At 38.8% G+C, this 27730-nt stretch overlaps 1 protein-coding gene across 3 annotated transcripts in view; it reads left to right on the forward strand.

The window, feature by feature from the left end:
* Positions 1-3529, forward strand: part of LOC134654566 (synaptotagmin-10-like) — a 101692-nt gene extending 98163 nt beyond the window's left edge. For all 3 annotated transcript variants that reach the window (XM_063510032.1, XM_063510031.1, XM_063510030.1), the window contains 2 exons: positions 2545-2716; positions 3318-3529. In XM_063510032.1, coding sequence (XP_063366102.1) covers positions 2545-2716; positions 3318-3519 — 374 coding nt within the window. In that variant the 3' untranslated portion in view covers positions 3520-3529. The remainder of the gene's footprint in view (positions 1-2544; positions 2717-3317) is intronic.
* Positions 3530-27730: the final 24201 nt, after the last annotated feature.

The raw sequence follows: 27730 nt of genomic DNA on the forward strand, positions 1-27730 counted from the left end.
TGGATATATTCTTACATAACTTAGAAGTTATGTTTCTCTAGAGTGACCATTAATATTTTTAGCATAGGTACATTTCGAAGCATTATGTTTGCCTATGCTATATGTAATATTTTTTTAAATTAATGTTAGTGCCATTTTTGATTAAGTTTTATTTGTAAGAAATAAAGCACAAATCGTCGCATTAACTAAATGATATTAAAACTAAACTAAACAAACAAAATCCTAGACAAACAACTTGTCACGCGCCCGTACGACTCAAACGCTGAAAGAAATTAATATAATAATGAGCCCATACATCATCCCGAAAAAAGTTGTCGACAGTTTATTTATTTTTTGTGTTACAATTCAGTCTTTAAATATAATTGCCAAGACAGGAAAGATTTCACGTAATAAAATTATGACTAAGCATTACTATAAAAAACCGAGTTTCTTAAAAGACTGAGCTTCATCGCCTGACGTACCTACAAACGTATCTTTTCAATTCCTTATATTAAAATCTGCAAACTCGTGCCCCATTCAGACTCCGATAACAATAGCAATGAACGTCAGACGAGGCAATTTGAACGAGTACTTACAAGTCGTCCGTGGCCGTGGGATTAACGTTGCAAAGCTTTGATCTATTCGGAAGCTTGTTCGTCGCAAGCTGTTAGGCACGTGGGCGAACAACGGCCTTCTTTTTAAAGCAGGATCATCAGCATATATACAAATACATCCTGCTGTAAGGTACAGTCTGTACCTACAGAAGTGTTTGGGAATAATATAGACCCCTTGCTATAGCGATGTGACGAGTCCACTTTTTTTCAATTCGAATCATTCGAATCGATTCGGCCGCTGATTCGAATTCAAAATCGAGTTAACTCGACTCGACGATTCGCGTGGTTCGCGACAAGGTCACAGGCACAGGCGCGGAGCGAGTTGAGACGGCGAGTTACGCGGCAGTTGTTGTAAAAAGAACCTTCAGAGCACGGAATTAAGGTTTATTTTTGAATGGCCATACTAGCAGTGAACTCGAGTTGGTATACTTGGAATAGCGAATCAAGCGGCAGTTGTTGTAAAAAGAACCTTCGGGTTACGGAATTAAGGTTTATTTATGAATGATCATAGTACCAACTCGAGTTGAGATGGCGAATCGAGCGGCAGTTGTTGTAAAAAGAGCCTTCGGGCTACGGTATTAAGGTTTATTTTTGAATGGCCTTAGTAGCAGTGTGATAGCGTTGGCTCGGCGAGTTGGCGATTTCGCCGAGTTAGCTAGTGGTCGAGTTGATTCGAATTGCCAATAGGCTTGATTCGAATTAACTCATCTGTAGACTGATTCGAATTATTCGAATCAGATAACTCGACTCGCCCATCGCTACCTTGCTATGCGGAATAGGAAAACACACCTTTGGCCTTCTTTGCAGATGTATGTATATTTCCTTATTACGGTGTGCCGAGGCCATAACCTTTATTAAGGACATAGAGCGACGTTTAAGGGATAGGGGCTGCAACCCTCGCTCTGGTTCCTTCCTTGTTCAACAGATATCACTGGCCATTCAGCGGGGTAATGCCGCTAGTATTTTTGGCACATTTGGCCCGGGGGATAATCGGAGTGGGGGGTAATATTTTATGGTTTAGGTTTTTTTTAGTTTATTATTTGTATGTTTACTCAATATGTTAATAAAATTTCTTTACGATGTCATTTACCTACAATATCTGCCTGATCGATCAATATACCCTAAGAGAAAAATAATGGTATCAGTTTTTAGGAAAAAATTATAACTGATCGCTATCATAAAATGTGGACTCCACTCATGAACACTCACTGTAATAACCCCAATGCATCTTACAGTTTTAATTTATCTTTTTTCCAAGCAATACAATTTAGGCTTTAGAAACAAGCTGCAAACAGACAAGGCGTTGTTAACTTCCCTAACTATCGAACTTCACTTAACTACTTATTAACTATCTGAATCGAATACTATCAACCAATTAATGGATCGCCGAGCCACGGGCACGAGACAAGTAATTGATTTAGGTATGCTAATTTTCTCGGGCTTCCCCAACACTAAACTATTAAGGATCCCCTAGTTTACTAGGGGCTAACTTCGGGGTTTGTAATTCGATGACAGCTACTTGGTAACTAAAATTGTTCACTTGTTACATTGAACGGGTCACGAAAGTTTGCGACAGTACTAACACTAAGCGCATATAAGCATCGTAAATCTTTAGATTACGAGAAAGAATGGTATTTCACTTGATTCTTGTTAGAAAATTGATATAAATCTTTAGAGATTTTGTTTCGAAGCTACGAGTATGTGTCACGCAAGAATGAAATTGTTGGATTTTAAACAATTTTCATTTTTCTGAAATAAGATTAGTATTATCTGATGCATTTGTGTTTTCGTAGTTTGAATTCTATGCATACCTACCTATGTATGCTGTAATTTAGGAGGAAATATTGGGATGTCTCTAAGATTTGTATACAGCGCGATGCATTCTGATAGTCATGACAATGATATTGAAGATGATGATATTGGGCTGTCTAACAAAACAATTCCATTTCAGACCCCTACGTGAAAATCTGCCTTATCTGCCAAGGCAAGAGGATAAAGAAGAAGAAAACCACAGTCAAGAAGAATACACTGAACCCGGTTTACAACGAGGCTTTGGTTTTTGATCTGCCTTCGGAGAACGTCTTTGATATCACGCTTCTGGTGAAAGTGATTGATTATGACAGGTTAGTTACATCTATAAACTTAAAAATTAATACTTTATTACTTATATTACTTTGCCTCGTGCCGCACACAAACATCGGCTGGCATTCAGTTAATTTACAAATTTTCTTACATTTTCCCGTATCAGACATGTCCGGAAATTGGACTTATCCGTTGGTATTTCGTAGGCCATAATTATTATCAAAAATTAAGCTGAGTAATATGCGATCATTAATAAATTGATTTAGTCAGCAGGGAGCTCGAGAGGCATCTGGCGGCCTAGCCAAGGTGATGATCGCTATCGCTTCGCCATCGAATCGCTTTGTGTCTCTCTATCACTCTTCTATATTAGTGTGACAGTGACAGTTGCGTTTCGTTCGCTACGGAGCGTTAGCGATTGGCATGTTGACGGGGTCAGGGCCGATACGGAATAGCGTTAGTTATAAATACTTTGGATTCAGCACCTTTTTTAACTTTTCCGTAATAACTACTTTTCTCTTTGGTATGAAGGAAGTTGTAAATAACCCATAAGATAAGACACTGGCCTGTGTAATTAATTAATTTGTTCATTAATTGTTTTGAGATTTATAGAATGGTGTCTTCAATAACACATCGTTTTCACAGGATTGGTTCTAATGAGCTGATAGGCTGCACGGCCATCGGCTCCTCCCTTATCGGCATGGGTCGCGAGCATTGGCTTGAGATGTTGGACAACCCTCGGAAGCCGGTGGCCCAGTGGTACCCGCTCAACAAGAGTCCACCCTCCAACATCACGCTACCTACCAATGACCATTCGAATGGCCTGAGCTGCTTAAATGGAAGGTAGGCTGATTAAATGATTATGACGATATTTTTATCTGCCTTAGATGCAGTTCAACGACCGTAAGCGATGGCACGTTTAGGTTTGTTCCTGCTTATTTTATTTATTTTATTTTGCTTAGATTTATTTTAGTTTATAATTTGTATGTTTAATCAATTTGTTAATATATTTGAGGTATATTTCTTGCTTATTTATATTTTTGAATACCCATTTGTGCAAATAATAAATTAAACATTAACACAACAACAAATATAAGTTTATTCGGGTAATTCCGGAAATCCGGTAATTCCGAAAATCATTGTAAAATCACTCATATTCCGTTGTAGTAAGAGTCAGCTTTCGGAATTATCCGCCACTATTCGTTCATTCGGAAATACCCGAAGGTGACACAGGTGTATGAGTACACACAGTGTGGTGTACGGAATATGAGTGATTTTACAATGATTTTCGGGATTACCCGATTTCCGGAATTACCCGAATAAACCTTATATAACAAATTAAATATTGAAACTGGAGTTGATGACCCTCAACTGACTGTAAATTGCCTGTAAAAGGCACAAAAAATATGTGCATTTTCAAGTCGGTAATATTTCCTAGAAATGGATTTACGTGTTAATAATTTAATTGTATTTTTAATAGCAATTCTAGCGCACTATCACTATTCCCTGTGATTATATGCGCCAAAACATTGCAGAATTCTCTTTGCAGTTCTCATTTCAGACTGTCACAAAGGGTTTTTGTTCACAGATGAAGAGACGACGACTGTGAACCATCTCAAAATGGCCGCTAAAGAACACAAAATGGCGCGTCTCCGTAGAAAGCCGCGCCATCAAAGGACCGGGAAACGTTTTGGAATTCTCACGATGCCAAATGTATAGGTATATATGTGACTAAAATAAGGGTTGTATGTCCATTTACTGTAGTTTAACGATTGGTGTTCGGTGATATTGAATCGTAGTGTTAGACTAGGCTAGATTGTTTGTTACAGTAGACATGAATTTAACCGTTAGCGATTATTTATGATTAGTTTTTAGTGTTGAGTCGCTCACTCGTGAGGCACCTCATTTGTACCACTCATTTTGTTAATTTGTCGCAGTACTTCGTACCGCAAAAATGTCTTACTTCACTCCTCTATTCATTTTACTCATTTACCCGCGCGCATCACAAACACCTCTTGCCACACAAATCATTCACACACCAAATTTCTTAACTCTTATCCGTTCAAATTCACTCGCGAGTCTCGCGACCCTCAAAACTCATACACTCCTCACAACTCGCAAGAAAGACACTGGATCGCGCGAGGCGCTAGGTGCTCGCCTGCTCGCCGGCACTCAAAACTCAAATGTCTCAAATGAAGAAACGAGTAATGGTCCACACTGTCAACTACCGAACTACAAACCTTATTGCAACGACAAAAGGTCCACCGAGAAATGCGTTGAGTTTGTACCATGCCTCTCTGTGACATGAACCCCTCAAAAATCCTCTTAACTTCCAGAATTGCACTCCAATTAATTATTACTATTTATTGATTTATAAAGGAAGTGATGAATACATAAGTATATACATTAAAAAAAAAGACGCTGTTGGAATTAATGGAATAGTCGACGCTGTACCTCTAGTACCTCACCTCATTTGAAGTAAGACATTGTAACACCTCATTTTAGAAAATGAGGTACTCATACAAACTCATTTTAAATTGATGTCCTACCCATCACTATTAGTTTTAGACGTAGATACGTATACCCATACCCTTTGTATATTTTATAGTTAAAAGCATATCCTGATAGATATCATGTCATATCTTTGTCATTCAACAAGTTATCATTGAAATTTGGAGGCTTGAAGTTTTCTTGCCCCTTTTTGCTCTGGTGGTATTTATACACTTTTATATTTATAGACATATTTTTAATATACATACGCACACTCTCTTCAAGACTTGATCGCGTCATGTAGAATTAAATGTAGGTACCTCTAAGTGATTCAATGTTGTAAAATTGTTGTCAGTTGTAACCACAGAACATAGTAAAGAGGTGAGAACGGCTATCGCGCGCAGTTAGTATCGGAACCGGTGTCGCCGCTCGTTCCTCTCCACATTTGGAGTCTGTCTTCTTAATCTGAACGTTATTGTGGCGCAAAAGGCATGTTTACGTTTTTCGGTCAGCGCGGGCGAGTACTAGCATGCGAGCGTTTGCTCATAACCGGCGGCGACACGTACCCTGCTCGCATCGCCATTCTACTTGTTCTGTGGTTGTAACATACCTGTAAGCAAGGGTTAAACAGACTTGGTTAGGGGTGGGGTTAGGGATTAGATGGACATATCCAAGGCAGCCGCGAGTTTTTAATTTTAACGTTTCTGTTGTTTGAAAATTGCATTATTTGCAATTAAAGTTTGAATCTGTAAAAAAAAGTATCTAGATTTTTTTTTTCGGTTTTTTTTGTTCATACCAAGTCTGTTTAGGCTGCGCCATTATAGTATTTGTATGTGCTTTGAAATAGAGATATTATAATGAAATAAATATTCTATGATACCATTTTATTAAAGCACAGAAGAGTTAAATTTTTTTCGGAATCTTCGTGAATGTTCGAAACATTCTTTAGTGTTGGACAATAATGTAGAAAGAAATGTTGATGTTGCAAGAAAATCACGAAATATGTTTTTATTTTTTACCTAACGTGCACGATATTTTTTTTTTAATATAATGATATTCCTAATGTATGTTACCGTCTTTTTAAGATAAAATCGAAGCTTTAAATCGTGTTAAATAAATTTTAAGAATATATATTGAAGTCAAATGGATATTCAATTGTTAAATATAAAGTTGTACTTTTAGTTTATATTGAGATGTCTCATATATATTTTGAAACAGTAAAACTGTCATGTCAAGTATATATTTAAGCAAACCAAAGAAACATTAAGTTTAATAAGTTAACAAGGGAATATAAGTAAGGAAAAACATTTCGTTTTATACGATAGGTAGTTTGATTTCGTCGAGTATTGTTTGTTTAAAGCAAATTATGCTGGTAAACTTATAAAATAAATATGAATGCATTTTCAAGTTATCGTGACTTCTCAACATTTGAATAATATTTATAGCGACTTTAGAGACCCTTTTATTTTAAAATCTCAGATTTTTATCGAAGATGGTCATCATAATCACGGGTAGGTTAAGGACAAATAGTTTTATTTTTCAATGAGTCGTAGTAATATTATTTTGAAACTTAAAATTAAGGGAATATCTTCTAAGATTATATTAACAATGATAATTAATACAGAATCTCTTGAATACGAATTTCAATTGTACTGCCTTTATAACAAATATTGGACTTTATATGAAATATATAAATCTTTCTCTTGCTACCTATATGGAGATTTTGGAGAAACATTTCTCATTAAGGGAATTATGTAAAAAAAAACCTAGCGTTATCCCAGCAGCTTGGGGTCCGCTTGGTAGCTAATCCAAAGAATTGGCGTAGGCACTAGTTTTTACGAAAGCGATTGCCTGACTTTCCAACCCAGAGAAGCAATACCTTTTTTGGGATTGGACACAGTCGCTCATGATATCAAAAATGTATATACGTAATACTTTACAGCAGCGGTCGGCAACCTTTTGGAAGCCAAGGGCCACATAGTAGTTAACGAAGTTGACGCGGGCCGCACTTTGTTAATATTTATGACCTTATCAGACATTGTCGTTTATCAATATTACATACAAAATAGCCAGGGAGGCTCGCGGGCCGCAAGTGACAGGTTCACGGGCCGCATGCGGCCAGCGGGCCGCAGGTTGCCGACCGCTGCTTTACAGTGATGACCAGTCTACTCTAACGTTTATATAAGTATGACTTGGAATGGCACATATAATGAGACATTCTATTCATACTCTAAAATAAAGTATCCTCGTACCTACATATAAAGGTCCATAATTTCTTCATATTGCTGTGTATGGATACATCATCTTAAAACCTGTTAGAACTCTTCTAGAAATAAATTGTAAACTTGTATCAAGCTTTTGTGATACAAACGTAATTTTAAGGCAAATATATCATATGTTCTAAACTGAATTGTTTGTCGTGTTTATACAATTTCATGTAGTTCTACTAATGTTAATGTAAACTCGTAGTTTAACTATTTAACATAACAAAATATCCTAGTTCTGAATATTTACTTGGAATGGGGAGAGCGTATTCCAAAACTTTATAAGTTTTATCCTACTTCCATCGTATTATTTTAACACATATTGCATAAGCAGTAGTAGTAGAGTTTCTGGCTCAGTTTAGGTATTTATCTGCCCTCCGAGGGAGAGGGGGAGGGGGGCGATAGGGGTAGAAGGTATGGGGGGAGGGGGTAGGAGGTATGGGGGAGGGGGAAGGAGGGGGTGAGATGGAAGGGGATTAATAATCACATGAAAGCTGATAATTGTGTAACGTGTAATAATAACACTGAAAATCTAGAAAAAGTAAAAGAGGAGGAGGCGCTTATCTTATTTGTACGAATTGAGAACCTCCTCATTTTATAAGTCGGTTAAAACAATTCAGTCGATTACAGTGTATTCTCAAAGGAGTATTTGTCGATTAGAAACAGTTCAATTCATTACACTGTATTCTAGAATACACATATGTTTATTTCATTGAAAAATACAGTAAAAAGACAAATAAATAACTTATGAACTAAATACAACTATGAATAATACTAAATTAAAACTAACAATCCTAAATATATCTAAAATAAAACAAGGAATATAAAAACTACTGAAAGAGGCCTCCCCGCGCTACCCCCGGTGCAAAGGTGCCCATCACACTCGCTGCGTTACCGCGTTGAATTGCGATGGACAGCCTTTGCACCAGGAAAAACCCGGAGCGCGGGTCAAGGCCCCTTTCTTGCAGGCGGCGACCTACTTCCCTAAGGAAGGTTTTTGCCTCAGCGCACCAACAACCGGACGTCTCTACGGCTACTGGAACGAAAAGGTAATTAGTGCTGAGTGCTGAGTACTTTTGATGTTTATGTAGGGCCGCCACCTCAGCGGCTGCGCCCGCCGTCCGGATGGTGCGATAAAGGTGTGAGGGGGCAAAAGTGCTTACACATGTAGCGTCCCATAGTAGACACTTGCCTTTTTCCCATGGCACTAGTGTCAGGCCATCAGGCCTTTTGCCATCCGACCGGCTGAGGCCTGGCGGTTCTAGCGTGGAGGGGATGTTTGCCGACACTAATGCCCTGCGGATGATATCGTTCAAGGCATGGTGTCGTGGGAACCTACCGGCGCAGCGGCAACAGCTCAGTGCGTGATGACCATTACTCTCCACCATAGAGCCGCAGATGCACAAATGAGGTTGACATACATCGCAGCCCAGACGAAGAGCAACGGCCACCCGCAGTGAGTCGTTGTCGAGCAGAGTGCCAAGATTTGGAGATGGGAGGGCGTGTAACCAAGCACCACTTTCAGGCCTCGAAGCTGCGTTTAGTCTGGCCCTATCTGCACCAACAGCGTTTGTCATCAGGGAATCGAAGATCCGCTTGACGCCCACGACGTCCCAACAACGTTGGAGAAATGGTATTTCGGGTACGGACGCACCCAAGTTGAGAGCCCTCCAGGCCGACTGAGCGTCAGAGGCATAGGGTATGGTAGTCCTGTCTCCATCCAAAGATAAAATTTTAGAGACAAGTTCTACAACCCCTGCCGCCGACGCCAAGAAGGCCGGAAGACTCACGTCACGAGCGCGGCGTAGTCCTAGGCCACCATTACGAATAGGCAACGATGCCAAATCCCATTGGTCCGTGTTAAGGGATACGTTAAGCAGACACTCAGCCGATTCTTTTAGTGTACGGTCGAAGGAGTCGATATGTTCGGGGTATAGCCAGGTTGGTACGGTGCGGAGAAAATATGTTAGTCTGGGGACGGCGAAGCAGGACCGTAACAGAGTAAGGGACACATGAGCTGATAGGTTTTTAAGCCTTTCTTTGGCGAAATGAAGGAGTTGTTCTCTTATTTGGAAGAATGAATGAGTATTTTAAATATATCATATGCAAATCATAATGGTAAAACTATACAGATGTAGTGAATAATTGTTTTTCATCGTATTTTCTCGGAACCGTTCGTGTTTGTCATGCTATTTCAGTGAACCTCAGTACTTTTTGTACCGAGACTGACTGAAATAGTAAGACACGTTCGTACGTTTCCGTGAAAATACGATGGAAAATACCTATACCTACCTACTATTTTCGTAATAATTTCTTATGGAACCAGAGATTTTGAGTGTTACACGCTGTACGACTATATTATTACTATATTGCATGGAGATTAGTATTTCTGCTGATTTTAAATGCAATTTAATATCATCAAACAACAGCAGTTGTAGTTTTCCATTTAGCAGTTAGAAATATGTGCGTAAGAAAACCTATTATCGATAGATTGTTTCGTTTAAAAGGTTTAACGCTCTCCATTTTGTGACAATTTTGAAAATGACAGTACAAGACGGGTAGAAGAGATGGAATATTTTTTTATCATGTTAGGGTACTTGACGCATGTCTACATACTGTAATTTAATGTTAGTATAAGTAATTATACCTAATGATTTAATAATAAAATGTTGACTTTTTACATCGGTTTTTCCTTTAAAATTACCTTCTTGTCATTGTATAGTCCCCAAATAAAATTTTATGGAGAACGAATTACATCCTTTTTGAGGCATTGACTTATATCTCAGGACTGGCCTTACGTGCACTAAAAATGGTACTAGTTCAGCAGTGTCACTCACGAATTCGAGCCAATCGTGTAGTCTAACGCAACTAGTTGCGGCCAATCGCGCCGCGGCGCGCGCGTGATGCGAACTCGTTAATCAATCGCGTTGCAGCGGTTTCACAACGCTGTACTGGCCCTATTCATGCTCCATTCTTATTACCCGTAAGGCTATATATATATTTTGAGGATGTACACTAGCTGGCGCGGGTGCCTGAAGCGGGCGCATACACGCCGTGTCATTGTAGGAACGTAAAACTAGTCGCACGTAGGGTTTGCACGACGGATCCGAAATATATGGGAATATCCGCGGATCCAGATCCGGATAATTTCATACATTTCGGATCCGGATTGCAAACCCTAGTCGCACGCGTTCGCGCCTGTCACCGTTGCTGATACTATTTTTCGTTAACCCTCTCTGTGCAACTGCTCACGCTAGCGGACGCACTAATATCTATGATCGCGATTTTAATACGTGACCCGCTAACAATTAGGTGCTCACGAAATGCAATCTGGACTCGTCTCGTAGGGCATCTCGCTCGCACTTATTAGTAAACGAGAGACGTCTGTTGCTTCGACTCAAGGTCGTATCAAAATGAGATGAAACCATATCGAACTGTTACAACATAATAGGCCTGAATACCGTTTCTACAGTCTTGTTCAGTTAACGAAACATTACTTGCACAATTAGTCATAGAACTTTGTCTTTAGGAATACAAAAGGATACAAGAGTGAGAAGTCTTGGGATATAAATAGTTATGATAAATGTGTTTCTGGAGTAATATAGATAAGTTATTATCTAAGTGAAATCTTTTTTCGACACAGAACTTCGAAATAAATATTTCAGTTTTCCAATATAATCCCATCTAGGTACAGTTGGTTGTTGTTGTTGTTACTGGTTCTATTATCCGTTCCTTTGTAGTTTTACATGTATCTATGTAAAACATACATGCTGCATGCGGCTGTGGAATGAGCTATTCCGAGGTTTTTTCGAGGGTCTGCAGTATGGGGTTCTTCAAAGAGGAGTGTACAGGTTTTTAAAAGATCGGCAACGCGTATGTAACACCTCTGGAGTTGCAGGCGTCCATAGACTACGGTGACTGCTTACCATCAGGCGGTCCGTATGCTTGTTTGCCACCGATGTGGTATAAGAAAAAAAATGTAAAATGTATAATTATTGGTGCAAGAAAGAATACTTACTTACCTGCCCTACGCGCTACGCATGGCGTAGCACTACGGAAAAAGTCGAGCTGTTACAGGCTGGCCACGACATTGCGCTACATTCATTCATTCGCGACATTCGGCTAAGGCGAAACCCATAGGTGGGAACGAAAGGTCCGATCGCTGTGTCTCGCTTCAACCGATGGTTGTCGCCTTAGCCGAAGCCAGTCGCGCAATGTCGCGCTATAAAGAATTGCGCTTTTCTCTTGTTTATGGCCCTAAGTTATAACTGCATTAAAGTAAGTATCTCAAGTTTCCAAAGTTAATGTTTCAAAGGGATGTAACTCTGGCTGTGCTCTCGTAACTTTTAATTCAAAATGTGCAGCTAAACAGAATATCGCAGTACATTTTCCATGCAAAACGACAGGTCCAAAGTCGGTTTGTACAGATTGGATCTTATTTCAAAGAGAACTCATTACGGTTGCGACTTCTTGCTTTCAGCTAGGGAATTTGCGGTAGATTTGTATTACGTAAAATATATAAGTATAGGTACTTAGGTACTCATGGACAAATTTTGAGGGAAAATAAGGCTTATTTACTGGCTTATTAAAGTAAATTCTGATGAAAAAAAAACCGGTAAAGTACCAGTCGGACTCGCCCACCGAGGGTCGCGCTTTTTAGTATTTTTTTGTTATAGCGGCAACAAAAATACATCATCTGTGAAAATTTCAACTGATCTACTCACGGTTCATGAGATACAGCCTGGTGACAGACAGACGGACAGTGGAGTCTTAGTAATAGGATCCCGTTTTTACCCTTTGGATACGGATCCCTATAAATTATGAGTTAAAAATCTTCCTATTATCATAGAGAAAAAAATACATAGAGTGCTCACTCCATACATCAGTTCAGACTATTAATTTCAGTGTCTACATCCAGCATCGAGTAGCGGAACTATCAGTACTGCTACTTGACAATGGATGTAGCACCGACCGGAAAGTCTTATGCTGTTGAGATAAGACTTTCCGGTCGCTGCTACATCTATTGTCAAGTAGCAGTACTGATAGTTCCGCTACTCGATGCTAGATGCTAATAGTCTTTTTGGTACTAAAACTGATGTATGGAGTGAGCACTCTATGTATTTTTTTCTCTATGCTATTATTATAATAAAAATGGTTACCTGGCCGCGTAGCCAACGTGCCAATCGCTTACGCTCCGTAGCGATCGAAACGCAACTGTCACTGTCGCACTAATGGCTCCTCTACACGATGGCCCAGCGCTGCGCCAGCGAGATGACTTTGTGGTGGTTGGAACACAACTACACGATGGCGACATTCAGTTTCCGAGATGGACGTGGAAGTTGCAGCAATTTATCTATACGCCACGTACCATTATTTTCATCAAGTAATGGCGTAGAAGCTGCAAGAGTTTTTTGATGATACCTACTTCCCGAAAAACAATCAATGTTAGATTTTTTTAAATAATTAAATTAATTAAATATCTTTTTTAGGGTTCCGTAGCCAAATGGCAAAAAACGGAACCCTTATAGATTCGTCATGTCTGTCCGTCTGTTTAATTTCATGTTAGGTACCTTATACTTTGCTTAAATTATTTTAGTGCATATTATAATTTTTATTTAATTTTGTTACTAGCTTACCAACATAGCTGTGCAATATGTGCAATGTAGGTACAATACAATACAATACTCTTTATTGCACACCTCACATACACGTAGTTTACAATAAATGTACAATAACATAAACAAAGACAATAGAGGTAACAACAGGCGGTCTTATCGCTTAAGAGCGATCTCTTCCACCCTCCACTCCACTCCCACTCTCCACTCTCTTAGGTACTTACTATATATAGTTAGATAGGCACAGGTATCTAATATTCATTTATTTCGCTAAAGATGGTAAAGCAAATCTTGTCAGTAGCAAAAGGCGGCAAATTTAAAAAATGTAGGCGCAAAGGGTTATTGTCCCATAGAAAATTTGAATTTCGCGCCTTTTTCTACTGACCAGCTTGCTTGACCAGCTATATAAGTATGTATTGTTATATTTATTTCTTTAAATTGTAAATGTACTGTCTGCGTAAACTTCCTATTCCTTCATTAGTTCCATAATGAGGCCACTTACTCGTCATTTTTAAGAATAAAAATCTTAAATTGATACTGAGCACAAACGTCCACACTCGACCGCGTTCGAGCACGCACTGGATTGGGCCACGTGTAGATGCGTACCGCCATCGCTGTCCCACTACCTTTGATGTGTGCCGAAAAACCGACACCGCGGCCAACCCATCGCCATTCGCCGCGCCATGAGCCAACCGACACCACTACCCTCTCTACACGTTGGCCCAATATATTGGACCAATATGTTGGGCCATCGTGTAGAGGAACCATAATATGGATGAGCGATAGAGAGACACAAAGCGTTTCGTTGTCGAAGCGATAGCGATTGTCAGAATAGAATAGAATAGAAAGTTCTTTATTGTTTATCATTTTTGTTACATACAAATATGTCCGCCAAAAGGGGTGTGTCCTTAATGTAATGTGTCTTAAAGATCTATACATTTATTTTATGTCGTGTAGCCAATTTGCAGCTCACGGGAGAGTGTTATAACCTACGTTAGTGATGTAATTACATTTTTTATTTTATTTTATTAATTGTTACTTAATTTTATTTTAAAACGCGTTCCCTCGAGGGTAGACTCCTTTTACTCAAGCTTTGGCTAGGCGGGCTGTTTCTGAAACCCCAAAAATAAGCGAAACTCAAACTTTTTCGTCACATAATAGACGAAAATCACTAGATCGGTCACGAGAGATGCGGTCCCAATTAAAACACGACACCGTTGGATAGTTTTTCCACCCCCTAGCGTTTTTACTAACAGGAGTTCAATAGCTTAGATTTTGACAGCTAGTTCTAACTTGCAATTATCGTTGAATAAAGTACTTTGGTCTGGCTTTAAATTAAGTATCGATGTAAGTAACCTAATCAAGACCAGCACTGTAAATGTGTATGATGATAGCAGATTTTAAATTATGATTAAATAATCTTTGAAGTTAATATTGTCAACGTCATTCATCAAAACAATTCAAATTCAAAAATGTCATACACAAGGCATATAACCAATATAAGCATCATTATTTTGATAACGTGAAACACGTTGTGCGTAATATAATTATTCCACGGTAAAATAGTTAAACACATTTCTGCAAACACATATAACTTACTCCAACTGCAATTTTTTTTTTATAGTTTGTCAAACAAAGTCAGTAAATAAGAACAAAAAGAAACTGTACTCATCCTTTTCTTTTGGGTGCTAGTACTAGTGTAAGACAAAGGTAGTATGATTCTCTCTGCCTATGTTTGAAATGAGATAGTCCTTTGACAAACTATAGATACGCCAAAGTTTACAAACTTAAGCCGAGTGACTTGTCTGTTGTAATCTGCGCTGGGAATTCTATTCTTTTAGTAATGAACACCTTTGACACAGGAGTTTGATCGTAACGAGCGTAACAAGACCCTTTGCCTCGCTCGGCCCCCAGAGGCATTTAGCCTGTATTATAAAGGCTAGGTTCTGGTAATCGTCGAAATTGAACAGTTTCGTATAGGTACTCATTTAGGATTGTCTCTCGGAAGCTTAGAGGATATAACCAAACGGAGTAGCTATTAACAGGCGTTCAAAAAAGGCTGTCGAAAATAGGCGGCCAATGGTCATACACATGTATGGACTGACGGATCTGACATGGCTATTGTTACGTTACGTATACATTTGACGTGCCCCTCCCCCGCATAAATCGGCAGACTGTTTTGTACAGAAAATTACAGACAATTAAGGCGTCTCCGTTAGGTTGTATCCTTTAAGCTCGGAAGTTAACAGGTTAGCCCAAAAATATGTTGTTTACTTTTTTACTGTGGCATAGTGTTGATGATTTCAACAAACGTTTGCGTTTGTTTATCAAGGACAGTATTTTAAAGATTTTTTTATTATTATTATAAACTAGCTGTGCCCGCGGCTCCGCCCGCGTGGAATTCGGTCTGTGTCAGTAAGCTAATTCATCCCTAATTTCTCTTTCTCTCTCCTGGAGGCGGAACTTGAAGTAAAGTGTCTGTCACTTGGATACGATTAGCGGACTGAAGTCCAGATAAAATATTTTACAATTAGGTAGGTACCACTAAACAAAACTACACTCCAAAACCAATAGTTTTTTCGCCCTTATTCCAGTATTAGACGTGATTAAAACGACACAGAGTAGTAGATGTATAACGGACAATACAGTACTACTTTTGTATTTTTACGTTCTTGACTGTACCTATCCAAAATGTCCATGGCAAATATCATCAAATTCTGTCCTCCAGTCAAATCATTCTGAGCATGAAAAATTAAGAATTATACACATAGACATCCATACTTCCTAACAAACTTTCGAATTTAAGTCTAATATTATATTAGTTAGAAGTAAGATTAGAGGAAAGGAGAATATTATAGATATCAAAAACTTGAGGCCGAGTATTTCCACTTTATTTACAGTTATGTTTATGTATGCACAACTAAATATCTACATATATGTATGTACCGGGGATTACTTTTAACAGTGTAAAAAAATGTTGAATTATAAGTTTTTAATTTAAGTGTTATTTATTAAATAACACTTAAATAAAAATAAAAATTGGCGTAAGTCGTAGTCGCTTGGTAGGGTGCCCAGAATGCCATCTTTATTAAAATAGGACTTAACCCTTAAAATGATATTAAAAACGCGAGAGTAGCGAGCGCGAAATTTTTTTGATAGAAAAAAAATTGAGAGATGCTATGTCAGGGACACAGCCGCAATGGTTTACGTGAAAGGTTGGTGTGGATATCTAAATAATGCGAAAGCCGAAGGCCGAGCTCCATGTAGGGCTGAAGGCCCGAAGCGTCCAGGCTGTCAGTGCTTAAGCACAGAACAATAGTATAAGTGTCTAAATACGAAGGCCGAAGGCCGAGCTTCGTGTAGGGTCGAAGGCCCGAAGCGTCCAGGATGTCAGTGCTTAATCACTGAACAATGGTATCAGTGTCTAAATGCGAAGGCCGAAGGCCGAACTCCGCGTAGGGCCGAAGGCCCGAAGCGTCCAGGATGTCAATGCTTAAGTCGTAGTAGTAGTCGCTCGGTAGGGTGCCCAGAATGTCACCTTTATCAAAGTAGGCTTAACCTTAAAACCGAATTTTTTTCGATAGAAAAAATTGAGAGAGGCTATGTAGGCTACGCGAATTTCGAGAAAAATTCGTTTTTTTTCGGAAAGGTATGGTAACGCGTTTAAAATGCAAGTCACAAATTGTTTGACATTTACAAAAACATAATACCTATTTAAAATTTAAAACCTTTATGAAATGAGGCTTAATCTTTAAATTCGTATTAAAAACGCGAGCGTAGCGAGCGCGAATTTTTTTTGATAGAAAAAAAATTAGAGAGGCTATGTCAGGGATATAGCCGCAGTGGTTTACGTGAAATTTTGGTGTGGATATCTAATGCGAAAGCCGAAGGCCGAGCTCCATGTAAGGCCGAAGGCCCGAAGCGTCCAGGATGTCAGTGCTTAATCACAGAAAAATGGTATCAGTGTCTAAATGCGAAAGCCGAAGGCCGAGCTCCGCTTAGGGCCGAAGGCCCGAAGCGTCCAGGATGTCAGTGCTTTATAAACACATAACAATAGTATAAGTGTCTAAATTCGAAGGCCGAAGGCCGAGCTTCATGTAGGGTCGAAGGCCCGAAGCGTCCAGGATGTCAATGCTTAAGTCGTAGTAGTAGTCGCTCGGTAGGGTGCCCAGAATGCCACCTTTATCAAAGTAGGCTTAACCTTAAAACCGAATTTTTTTCGATAGAAAAAATTGAGAGAGGCTATGTAGGCTACGCGAATTTCGAGAAAAATTCGTTTTTTTTCGGAAAGGTATGGTAACGCGTTTAAAATGCAAGTCACAAATTGTTTGACATTTACAAAAACATAATACCTATTTAAAATTTAAAAACTTTCGCGTTTTGAACACATATTAACTCACATTTATAGACGGGCCTATCTCTAAATTTATTTTATTACCTTTATTTACCGAGGCTTCGACACAGGTTTCACTGGTCGTGGTCGCGGCTAACTGATGTCCCAACAAAATGTCAAAACAGAGATTTGTGCAACTACCCGACGAAAAGTGTATGAAAAAGTTTGGGGTAGACATCATATTTTGAAACCACCCACTTCACATAATATTAATTATTGTCAATAGACCCGCGATAGACCCGTCTATAAATGTGATTTAATATGTATTTGCAAAGACGTTTGACATTGACTAAGAAAAATTTTGTTTTTTTTACAAAGTACATACACAAAAAAAAAGTTTGCACCACTTTCTTAAGTTAGCGCCATAAGATTCAGGTGCAAACATAACTTAATTGAGTGTAGTGGCCACCCCCCCTTTTAGGGGTTGAATTTTTCTAGCCTAAAATAGGGCCAGGGATTTTCTTGACAGATTAGTAAAGTTTGCATCAAAATCCGTTCAGCCGTTTTCACGTGATGCGCGGTCAAATAAACAGATAAACAGACAAACAGATAAACAGACAAAAATTCTAAAAACTGTTGGAACGTGTTCTGTTATCGATTCTAAGTATCCCCAACCAACTTTTTTTCGAATATCTTCCATGTACAGACTTTCGACCCTCTTCAGGTTTATTATATGTATAGATGGGCTTACTCATGGCCACAGACTAGCCGAGGCGAAGACGTGGCTTACGATGGAGCGAGGCTGCCCAGAAGGTGCCTCTTCACCCTTGATTTTTTAGTTTTTTAGATAGGTAATGCGTTTTATTAGTTAAATGATTATAGTTTATAGTATTTTATGCAACCGTTGTTTAAGAGAAAAAAGTCGAGTGGCGTGAGTAACAATTTGAGGCGAAGCTTGGAAAGTATTCTTTCCAAGTCGTTTTATTCGCATTCTTTTTATTTCTTAGGCGATGGTCCCACCGCACTGTTTCTTTTCAAAAAAACATTTAGTTTACAACTTAGGTAGACGGAGCCCCGCCTCGCGGGGCTCCTATTTCTGGGCGGTTTGCCCTGCGGGCATCTGAAGCTACCTAACGAACCTAACCTACCTACACTTTTTTCCCCAAAGTTTAATGTTTTCATGGACGTCGCACTAAATTAATAGGTTAGGTAGGTTAGGTTCCCCCCCGCAGGTTGCTCACCTTGTCGTGGTGGAGGGGCTTAGTAACCGTGGCTTGGTCACCCACGGTGAAGCGAAGAAGCAACCAGGGCCGGCCTGTTTGAGGTGCGAGTTGGCCCGAGGAGGACGCTCCAAGTGGGCTTGTTAAGCCCGCTTGTGACGCGTTGGAGGTGGACCGTCGAGGAAGAGGAGTGTCGGTATTGCGGTGAGCCGTTCTCCCTATCTTCGGCGGCCGAGGTGGGATCGCAGGGGAAGAGGCGTGATGGTATTACGATACGCCACTCTCCCTATCCCCTGCGAACTTGGCGGGGCCGTTCCGCTGTAGCGGCGTTGGTGGGGCTGCAGAGGAAGAGGAGTGTCGGTGTTACGATGTGCCGTTCTCCCTATCCTCTGCAGCCGAGTTGTGGTTTTGCGGCAGAACCATAGACCTGATCTGTCGCCGGGCGCCGGGGAATTTTCTGGCGTCCGTGGCTTCCTTGTGGCGGGCTCGGGGGGGTCCGCTAGGGAAGGGCCTTCGAGCAATCGCGAAGGAGCCGCTCGTAGGCGGCTGCCGCCGGTGGGGTCGCGGATGCGTACGCAAGCGTTCTCGTAACCCCACCAATAGGACGGCGAGGTGGCATATGGCGGGGCTCCGTCTATCTAAGTTCTGAACTAAATGTTTTTTGAAAAGTAAGTGGGGTGGGGTAATCGATATTTTGATTATAGAATAAACGCCGTAAGAAATATTTGTGAGTGGCTAAATTGTCTAATGGGAAAATATGCGAATGGAAAAATCATGTTAGGAATTAATGCGTCTGGTGTAAATTAAGAATACGAAAAAATGCGAATAGAAATTATGCTACAGGTAAATTATGATTTTGGGAAAATGATCTAACCAGTCCCGCTACGGATTACGGAACGGACGCCTGCTCGCGCTTGCGCCACCTAGCGGTCATATCTGTCGTAACAGACGCGTTTTGTTTGAGAGTGCATCTTCTAGTACCTAGTACTATTATTTATTCTGTGACCGGAGTCCAATGTGAAGACCGCCTTAAGGATGACACACGTTAGACCGGGCCGTGTCCGGGCCGGAGCTTCCGGAGCTTCGTTTTCTATGGAAAGCACCACGTGATCACCTGTCATCTGTCATAGAAAAGTGAGCGCCGGAAGCTCCGGCCCGGACACGGCTCAGTCTAACGTGAGTCATCCTTTACTGCGACATGAAAAGTGTTAAAAACCGGGTAGCCCGGTTAGGGCACGTGCCAAGCGGTAAGTTAATTGAGTCGCCTACACTCCGTCATCGGATTCGTCACGTGAAGCGACGTACTTAATCGATTCCTATTACAGGTGGACAATGCCTACTGCGTCATTAACAGTGACCTAACTAGAAGCAGCCTGACGTATTTTTCTGCTCAGCCATTATTAATGTCGGTGAAATTAAAATAATTTGATGTGAATTTAAAGGTGAGTAAAAAAGTTTAGTGAATAAATGAACTGGGCATCAGAATAAATGTCAGTAGGTAAGTATAGGTATGTGTTTGCAATCCGGATCCAAAATGTATGAAATTATCCGGATCTGGATCCGGATCCGCGGATATTCCCATACATTTCGGATCCGTCGTGCAAACCCTATATGTGTTAATACCTCGCGTCGAATGATGACAGTTCCTTCAAATCTGTTTTGGTTGGGTTGAGTGAATTTAAGTCTGGCACATGTAATTCGTAGCCTAATAAGTATATTACTTAAAAAAAAAAACACTTGCTTAAAAATCTATCCAAACGTGTTTAAAATAATTATAAACATTTCCTTATTTTCTCCACCTTGACTTTATATATTTAGAACGAACTTTATGTACTAATATGCTAAGTATAATTTCTTAGCGGAACGCTTTTGATAGATGAAACGGGGGTACGGATAGACAGACAGACGCGGCAATACGACTTTTTTGTCTATTTTGGTACCGGGATTCTAACACGTCGGGAACACTCGGGAGCAAGTTCGAACTTCACCCGGGGAAAAGTCAGCGATAACCTTTTATTCCACATAAAATTCTTTACAACCACTTAAATCTATATTCGTTCACTTCTGGTCCTTGTCTGAAATAGAAAATAGAATAAATAGGTGTCATCTTACTGACTACCTTTCAATTCCAGTATAAAAGTACTTGTACAAAAGATATTTTCAGATTCCTGTCAACCTACGGTTTGGAAAAACTTCGTTATTATTAAGCTATTTTAGGACGTTAAGCTCACGAACTAGTGCCCTAAAAAGGGTATTACCTACACAATAATTGCTTGCAATTGGATCTATTACACCTACTTCAGAATAGAAAGACACTTTAGTACACGATACACAGATGAAAGTTTGGGACTCGCGAACACGTTATAGCCTAGCCCTTGTAAAAATAACTATTGTTACTGTATGAACGTTGAAAGCACTTCAAAGTTATCCATTTAATTGACATTAAATAATAAAAATGTCATAGTCATAGTCATAGTCATTTATTTATAATATTTTAAATATTACATGTCAATTTATTTAGGTACTTATTAGGTTAATGTAAATTAGTCTCCACTTGATGGCTAACCCACAGCCCGTTACTGCCATTCATGGGTACCATGCGTATGAGCGGGAGTCTGCCACCACATGAATGTATATACAATACGGTATCAGTCAGACAAACAACAGTTTGTTATAAGGACAGTGTACCTACTATTCCGGGTATGAAGGGGTCTAATTGAAAGTATGGGTATGAAGGGGGCTTTAATATTTTTTTAAACTAGGTTAGTCTATTAAGGTATAATAAAAATTAAGCAGTGAATTAAGGATGACTCACGTTAGACCGGGCCGTGTCCGGGCCGGAGCTTCCGGACCTTCGTTTTCTATGGAAAACATCACGTGATCACCTGTCATCTGTCATAGAAAATTAAGCGCCGGAAGCGGTCGGCCCGGTCTAACGTTAGTAACCCTTTATCTTCCCCTTTTTATAGAATGCGCAAATAAAGTACCTACTTACTTAAAAAAACTCTACAAACAGGACCAACGTTTTTATAATAGGGATGATGACACATGTTGAATTTTGTAACAAAATCTAGTAATAAGTACGAGCAATTTATCACAATAATGCGGATATTTAAAAAAAATATTGAAAAATTACAAAAATACCTGACCTGAAAGTTTCAAAATTTAAGTTTTTTTTTTAACTTCCAAAAACGATAAAGTAAGGGTACCATTCGATTCCTTACATTTCATCCAAAAAAATATTGTATAGCAACTATATACATAAACGCAATATTTCACCGACAAAACGCAATTTTCTTGTTTTGTCCATACTACAAAATGGGCTCCCAGAGACCTTGACGTCACGTTCCCTTGCCGTTTTGTATAGGACGTTTCGCGAGTGAAGTGCGACTGTCGGCCTTTGACTACGATTTCTGACTTTTGTGTTACTTTAATGCAATGGGTCCCATATAGACATTTGATCCTAAAAACAAACCCGATCGATTGATACCATAAATGAAAATTAGTCATGTAGCCTATTAACATTTCCCCTAAGCCCAAACACACCAGGCCTCCCCACGATGTCTATATTAAAGTTCTAAAAATAGTCGATTATTGAGATCCAACCTTCAAAGTAGAAGTAGGTCAGATGCTGCTTGCATCTTAATATCCAACGTATGGGTATACAAAACCAAAAGGCTGTAACCACAAATAGACTACGGATGTAGTTAGAATCTTTCTATTGTGAAAGACGTAACCAGAGACGAGTTAATCACTACATAGTATAAAACATAGTCGCTTCCCGCTGTGTGTCCCTATTATATGTTTATAAGGGTTACTTTTAATATTCTTACAAATAGATATTTTTTTCTATTTTGTCTTATTTTGTGGTAGTTATATATTTATATTATACTTGTGTTTGTTTGAATCACTACATAGTTTAAGGGTAACATTCCATTTCTGACCGCAGCTGCACTACTAGTACTGAACGCGTCGCTGTTACTGTCAATTTCCATAGTAAAATGAACAGTAGTGTAGCTGAGGTTGGAAATAGACTGTCACCTTAAAATAAAGTCGCTTCCCGCTGTCTGTCCCTATGTATGCTTAGATCTTTAAAACTAGGCAACGGATTTTGATGCGGTTTTTTTTATAGATAGAGTAATTCAAGTGGAAGGTTTATGTATAATTTGTAAACCCGTGCGAAGCCGGGGCGGGTCGCTAGTAATTAAATATAATTCCAATTTGGTTGCGCAACATTGGTTTGCACCCTGTTACACCCTATATGGAAAATGAAGAAAATATTTTGCGCAACACATGCAACAAAGGATGGCTCAAAAATACGTAGACAAAAAATTGTTAGGCATCTATTTCTTACTTCCACGCCTTTTATAAAATGTCATTAAAATTAGAACTACAATTGTGTACTGAAACCAAACGTGTTATCTTCAAAATGTTCCCCTTAGGTTTTGATACACAAACGCAGACGTTTGTTAAAATTATCAACAATAATGCAAGGTATTTTTTTGTCAAAAGATTTTTTTTCTGTCATAATATGTTCGGTGAGTGAGGTCTTAATTTTATTTTGATTTGAATGGCGTTTTGTATTCTCCAATTCAGTGTTCATAAGTTGCATGTTATTTAAATTCCAGGTATGAAATGTGCCGATCCTAAAATAATTCTCAAAATGTCGCCGAATGGTTAGGTCATCGTTAAATATGCCCATAGTTAGCTCCGCACCAAGTTCTCTTTTCCAAACAGGGTTCTAAGTACATAATTTATATTCTAGAGTAACGAAGTAAGTCCTCATAAATATTTTAAATAACCTTTAAATTCAGTCAAAAGTCCATACCTATAACGTAACGATATTGAAAATATAGTACGAGGGGTGTACAAAATATTCTCGGTATGAGAATGAAAACAAACAAGTATGAAAAGTTTGATATTTTTATTTTTCAATATACTCCCCCCCTATGCTCATACAGACATACACCTAAAAGATCGATCAATTATTTTTTTAAGGCTTTTCTCTCACGAGACTATTCAAAAGCTACGCGAACACACACAGTAACGAAAGAAATTTTAGAAGAGGTTGTAAGATATCAATACCGAGAACATTTTGAACGCCCCTCGTAGGTACAATAAAATTCAACTTATGTAGAATAACAGTAACCTAAGAATAGTATATATATATACAGTTTGCTCTGTACTGTGTAGGTATAACGCATAAAGTACTTACTTATAAAAATAATTGAGAGCGCACTATTCGCCAACAAACTGTCTACAGTTTGGCGAAACTTTAAACATAAGTTTTTTTTTTTGAAATAATTAAAATAAAATAAAAATTAAAATTACTTAGTCTTTATTATTCACTCGTCGATGCCACATATAATGGGATTCCAAGATCGGCGTAGTAATATCGAACGCGGGATAGAAGCAGGATGTGGATCGTAAAACTCGGAAACAGGAAGCTGAGAGCAGGCTGTCGATATCTGCAGGTTGGCAGCCATTCGTCTCTTAAACGACAGATGTTAAAATGGCTTGAATTATCCTTGAAAATCTGTTGAAAATACTTCAAAACGAAAGTTCCCACCAATTTAAAAATACCGTAAAATGGGGTGAGTAGGGTTCGCGGGGAGAGTTGGGTTATGAATGGGGAGAGAAGGGATGAAAGGGGGGTGAGATGGGATTTTAAGGCTACCTACTGCTACAAAAATAATGTATTCCCATTTAAAATGGAGCTATAGTAATATTCATAATAAAAAAAAATCGATCCAACAATCTTCCAAAATCACCTTTGTATGAAATCCCATCTCACCCCAATTACGAGGGACTACGGGGTGAGGTGGGATTTCCTGTTTATCGTCAAAGTTATGAAATGAAACTACCCAAAATAAAATAAAAACTAAAATACAAACGTCCGGAACACTTATTATATATGTACACCATTCAGTTTGCATAAGTAAAAATAAAATGTTATCGAGGTTTGAATGTCAGTTTTGCCCCTACTCACCCCATTTTACGGTACTACACTCAGAATTTCAGTCTCGCCGTCATTAGAACTTGCGAACTATGTAAACAAACCGCCATATTGAAATTGTCTCTGAATGATGAATTTACTAATGATGGGCAAGACTCTTACTTACTACTTTACTAATGTCAAACCATATCGAATAATAAAATACCAAAATTAAAAAAAAGCGGCCAAGTGCGAGTCGGACTCGCCCATGAAGGGTTCCGTATTTAGGCGATTTATGACGTATTAAAAAAAACTACTTGCTAGATCTCGTTCAAACCAATTTTCGGTGGAAGTTTACATGGTAATGTACATCATATATTTTTTTTAGTTTTATCATTCTCTTATTTTAGAAGTTAGGGGGGGGGGGACACACATTTTACCACTTTGGAAGTGTCTCTCGCGCAAACTATTCAGTTTAGAAAAAAATGATATTAGAAACCTCAATATCATTTTTGAAGACCTATCCATAGATACCCCACACGTATGGGTTTGATGAAAAAAAATTTTTTGAGTTTCAGTTCGAAGTATGGGGAACCCCAAAAATTTATTGTTTTTTTTCTATTTTTGTGTGAAAATCTTAATGCGGTTCACAGAATACATCTACTTACCAAGTTTCAACAGTATAGTTCTTATAGTTTCGGAGAAAAGTGGCTGTGACATACGGACGGACAGACAGACGGACAGACGGACAGACGGACAGACAGACAGACAGACAGACAGACAGACAGACATGACGAATCTATAAGGGTTCCGTTTTTTGCCATTTGGCTACGGAACCCTAAAAACAAGTAGTTACTTATTTTTAATTTGTTTAATCACGATCAGAAGACAAATTGGTACTTAAGAATGATGTATTGATGTATTTTACAACCGAGGCGGTAGGTACAGAGCGTGAGTTGGGTAGTGTGTAGCGGGTTTATATCACAAACTTTAGTCACAACACTACCCATCATAGACAATTGTAGAATTAAAAAGAATCCAAAACTTCATTCCATCAGGTCCTAATAACCTAACTTATGAAACCATTTTAAACTTTTAATTAAATATCCAAGATACAGTTAGGTATATATTTATGTATTTTACGGAACGGACCGTTTCAATAGTGTATATGTGTATAGTTTGAATTGTGTTTGATGGGGTAGTGTGAAAATTCAAGGAGAAACAGTCACAAAATAAAGTTACATTGTTTGTTACATAGTTCGCAAGTTCTAATGACGGCGAGTTTACATAGTACATACTTTGTAAATATCTTATCTTTGAAAAAAATACTACACGCAGGAGTTTTTAAAAATATGATTACCTACTTTAATTTGTTACTAAAAAACAGTCTATTTATTTAGGTACAGTCACGCTCCGTGATTGTTACGCCATTTAGGATTCTAGCTAAATTGGACATTCCATAGCGTAAGTATGGAACAACCAACCCTAAATGGCGTAACAATCTCTTGTGGTGACTGTACCTATTTGATCAAGGCCGAAATCGAACCTAACACTAAATTAACTAAATGAGCTCCAGGCTCAGCAACTCAGGCAGAAAAGGTACTTTTGAAACTGACAGATCATATCCCAAATTCAGATCACAATCATAACCAGTAATTACAATTAGAATACGCCTCAAGGAAGCTATGTTTGATTAGTTATTTGATTGAACCATATTGAATTAAATTATGAATTCGACGCAATATAGAGAGGAAAAACCAGTACCGTTGATATAGATAGACGAATCTGTTGAGCTACAGAACGGAAACATTGACTGCTGTATCATATCAAACTTGAAAGGCGACGAGGCCAATAGGTCTCTGTTATACTTTGAAGAGCCAGATGGAAAACGCCCAAATTCCTTTAGAAACCTGCAGACATGTTACCTTATTCTTTTTAAGGATACCAAGCTTAAAAGACTGTGTGGGAGGAGTTTAATTGCCTTATTAAAGCGATTCAAGCGTAAAGTTTCATTAAACGTGTTTTTATCTAAAATTACTTTTTTATGGGTATTTGAAAAATATTGGGTCTTCGTGGATTTGAGAAAAAAATATGACCTAAACCTCTAAATATAATTTTAATTACCTATAACCAAAATTACGCTTACGCCTCGTGTTCTGTGGGCCTTAGGGAGTTCTCGATGCTACAAGCTTACAAATGTTAGAAGACAAAGCACTGAAATAGATCGTGAAATGGGTAAAACAAGAGGAAAATGCGAAGAGATTTTACGTTTACGTCGTAGGGTGTGGGTTGACTCTGAATGATTTATTGATGTGCGTTGGTATTTTCCAAGGTTTTCCGCTCTGAAATCGAATCGGATGCGAAATAGTCCATATTTATGGTTTAAGTAATTTTACTGAGAAGAAAGCATAGCTTTAAGTACCTATGTTGTTTTAATTCGATAGTTACGTATTATCTTGTTTAAAACCCTCATTATACCTTTGATAAACTGTTTACATATCAAACTTTTATTAGAACGAGAGAGGCCAAAGTGCCCATAAATATCTGAAAACGCTTCTATATTTTCCGCTACAGTGCTCGTTCAGATATTTTTAAGCGCCTTTTCCGATCCCTATCCGGTAGGCATCTACGAGTATAAGTAGGTCAGGTAATCAAAATTACGATAGGTAGTTCAAATATGTAGTATAGGTTTATCTACGGAAATTGCCGGCGCCATTTAATTAAAGTACCTACACTTAAATGCAATTTACATGACAAAAAGGTTTTTCCCTCTGAAATCGAATCGGATGCGAAATGGTCCATTAGGGACAAAGGGCGTCATTTGTATGCAGTTGGATGCACTGCGGCATGGGTATGGAAGCGACGGAGATGCTCTTAATCCATGATATCATACTAACGGCCCGATTTGAACTTTAAGATACGACAATAATTAATAGATCTAGAAATGATATGGATTAGATATGACAATATCAAATGTGACGTTTCTTCAAACAAAAACAACACTTGATTTACTGACACATCAAATCCATATCGTTTCTAGATCTATTAATTGACGTATGTTAAAGTTTGAATCGGGCAGTTAGCTAATGTCAAAATGGTTACAGGTGACATTGAGATTGCAATTGCAGCTGCATCACTGTTGCAGTATTGCTGACGCGCCGTTGACGCGCGTTACGCGCGTACTGTCACTGGCAATTTCCT

The sequence above is a fragment of the Cydia amplana genome, chromosome 15 (assembly GCF_948474715.1).
Source record: "Cydia amplana chromosome 15, ilCydAmpl1.1, whole genome shotgun sequence".
NCBI classification, from domain to species: domain Eukaryota; kingdom Metazoa; phylum Arthropoda; class Insecta; order Lepidoptera; family Tortricidae; genus Cydia; species Cydia amplana.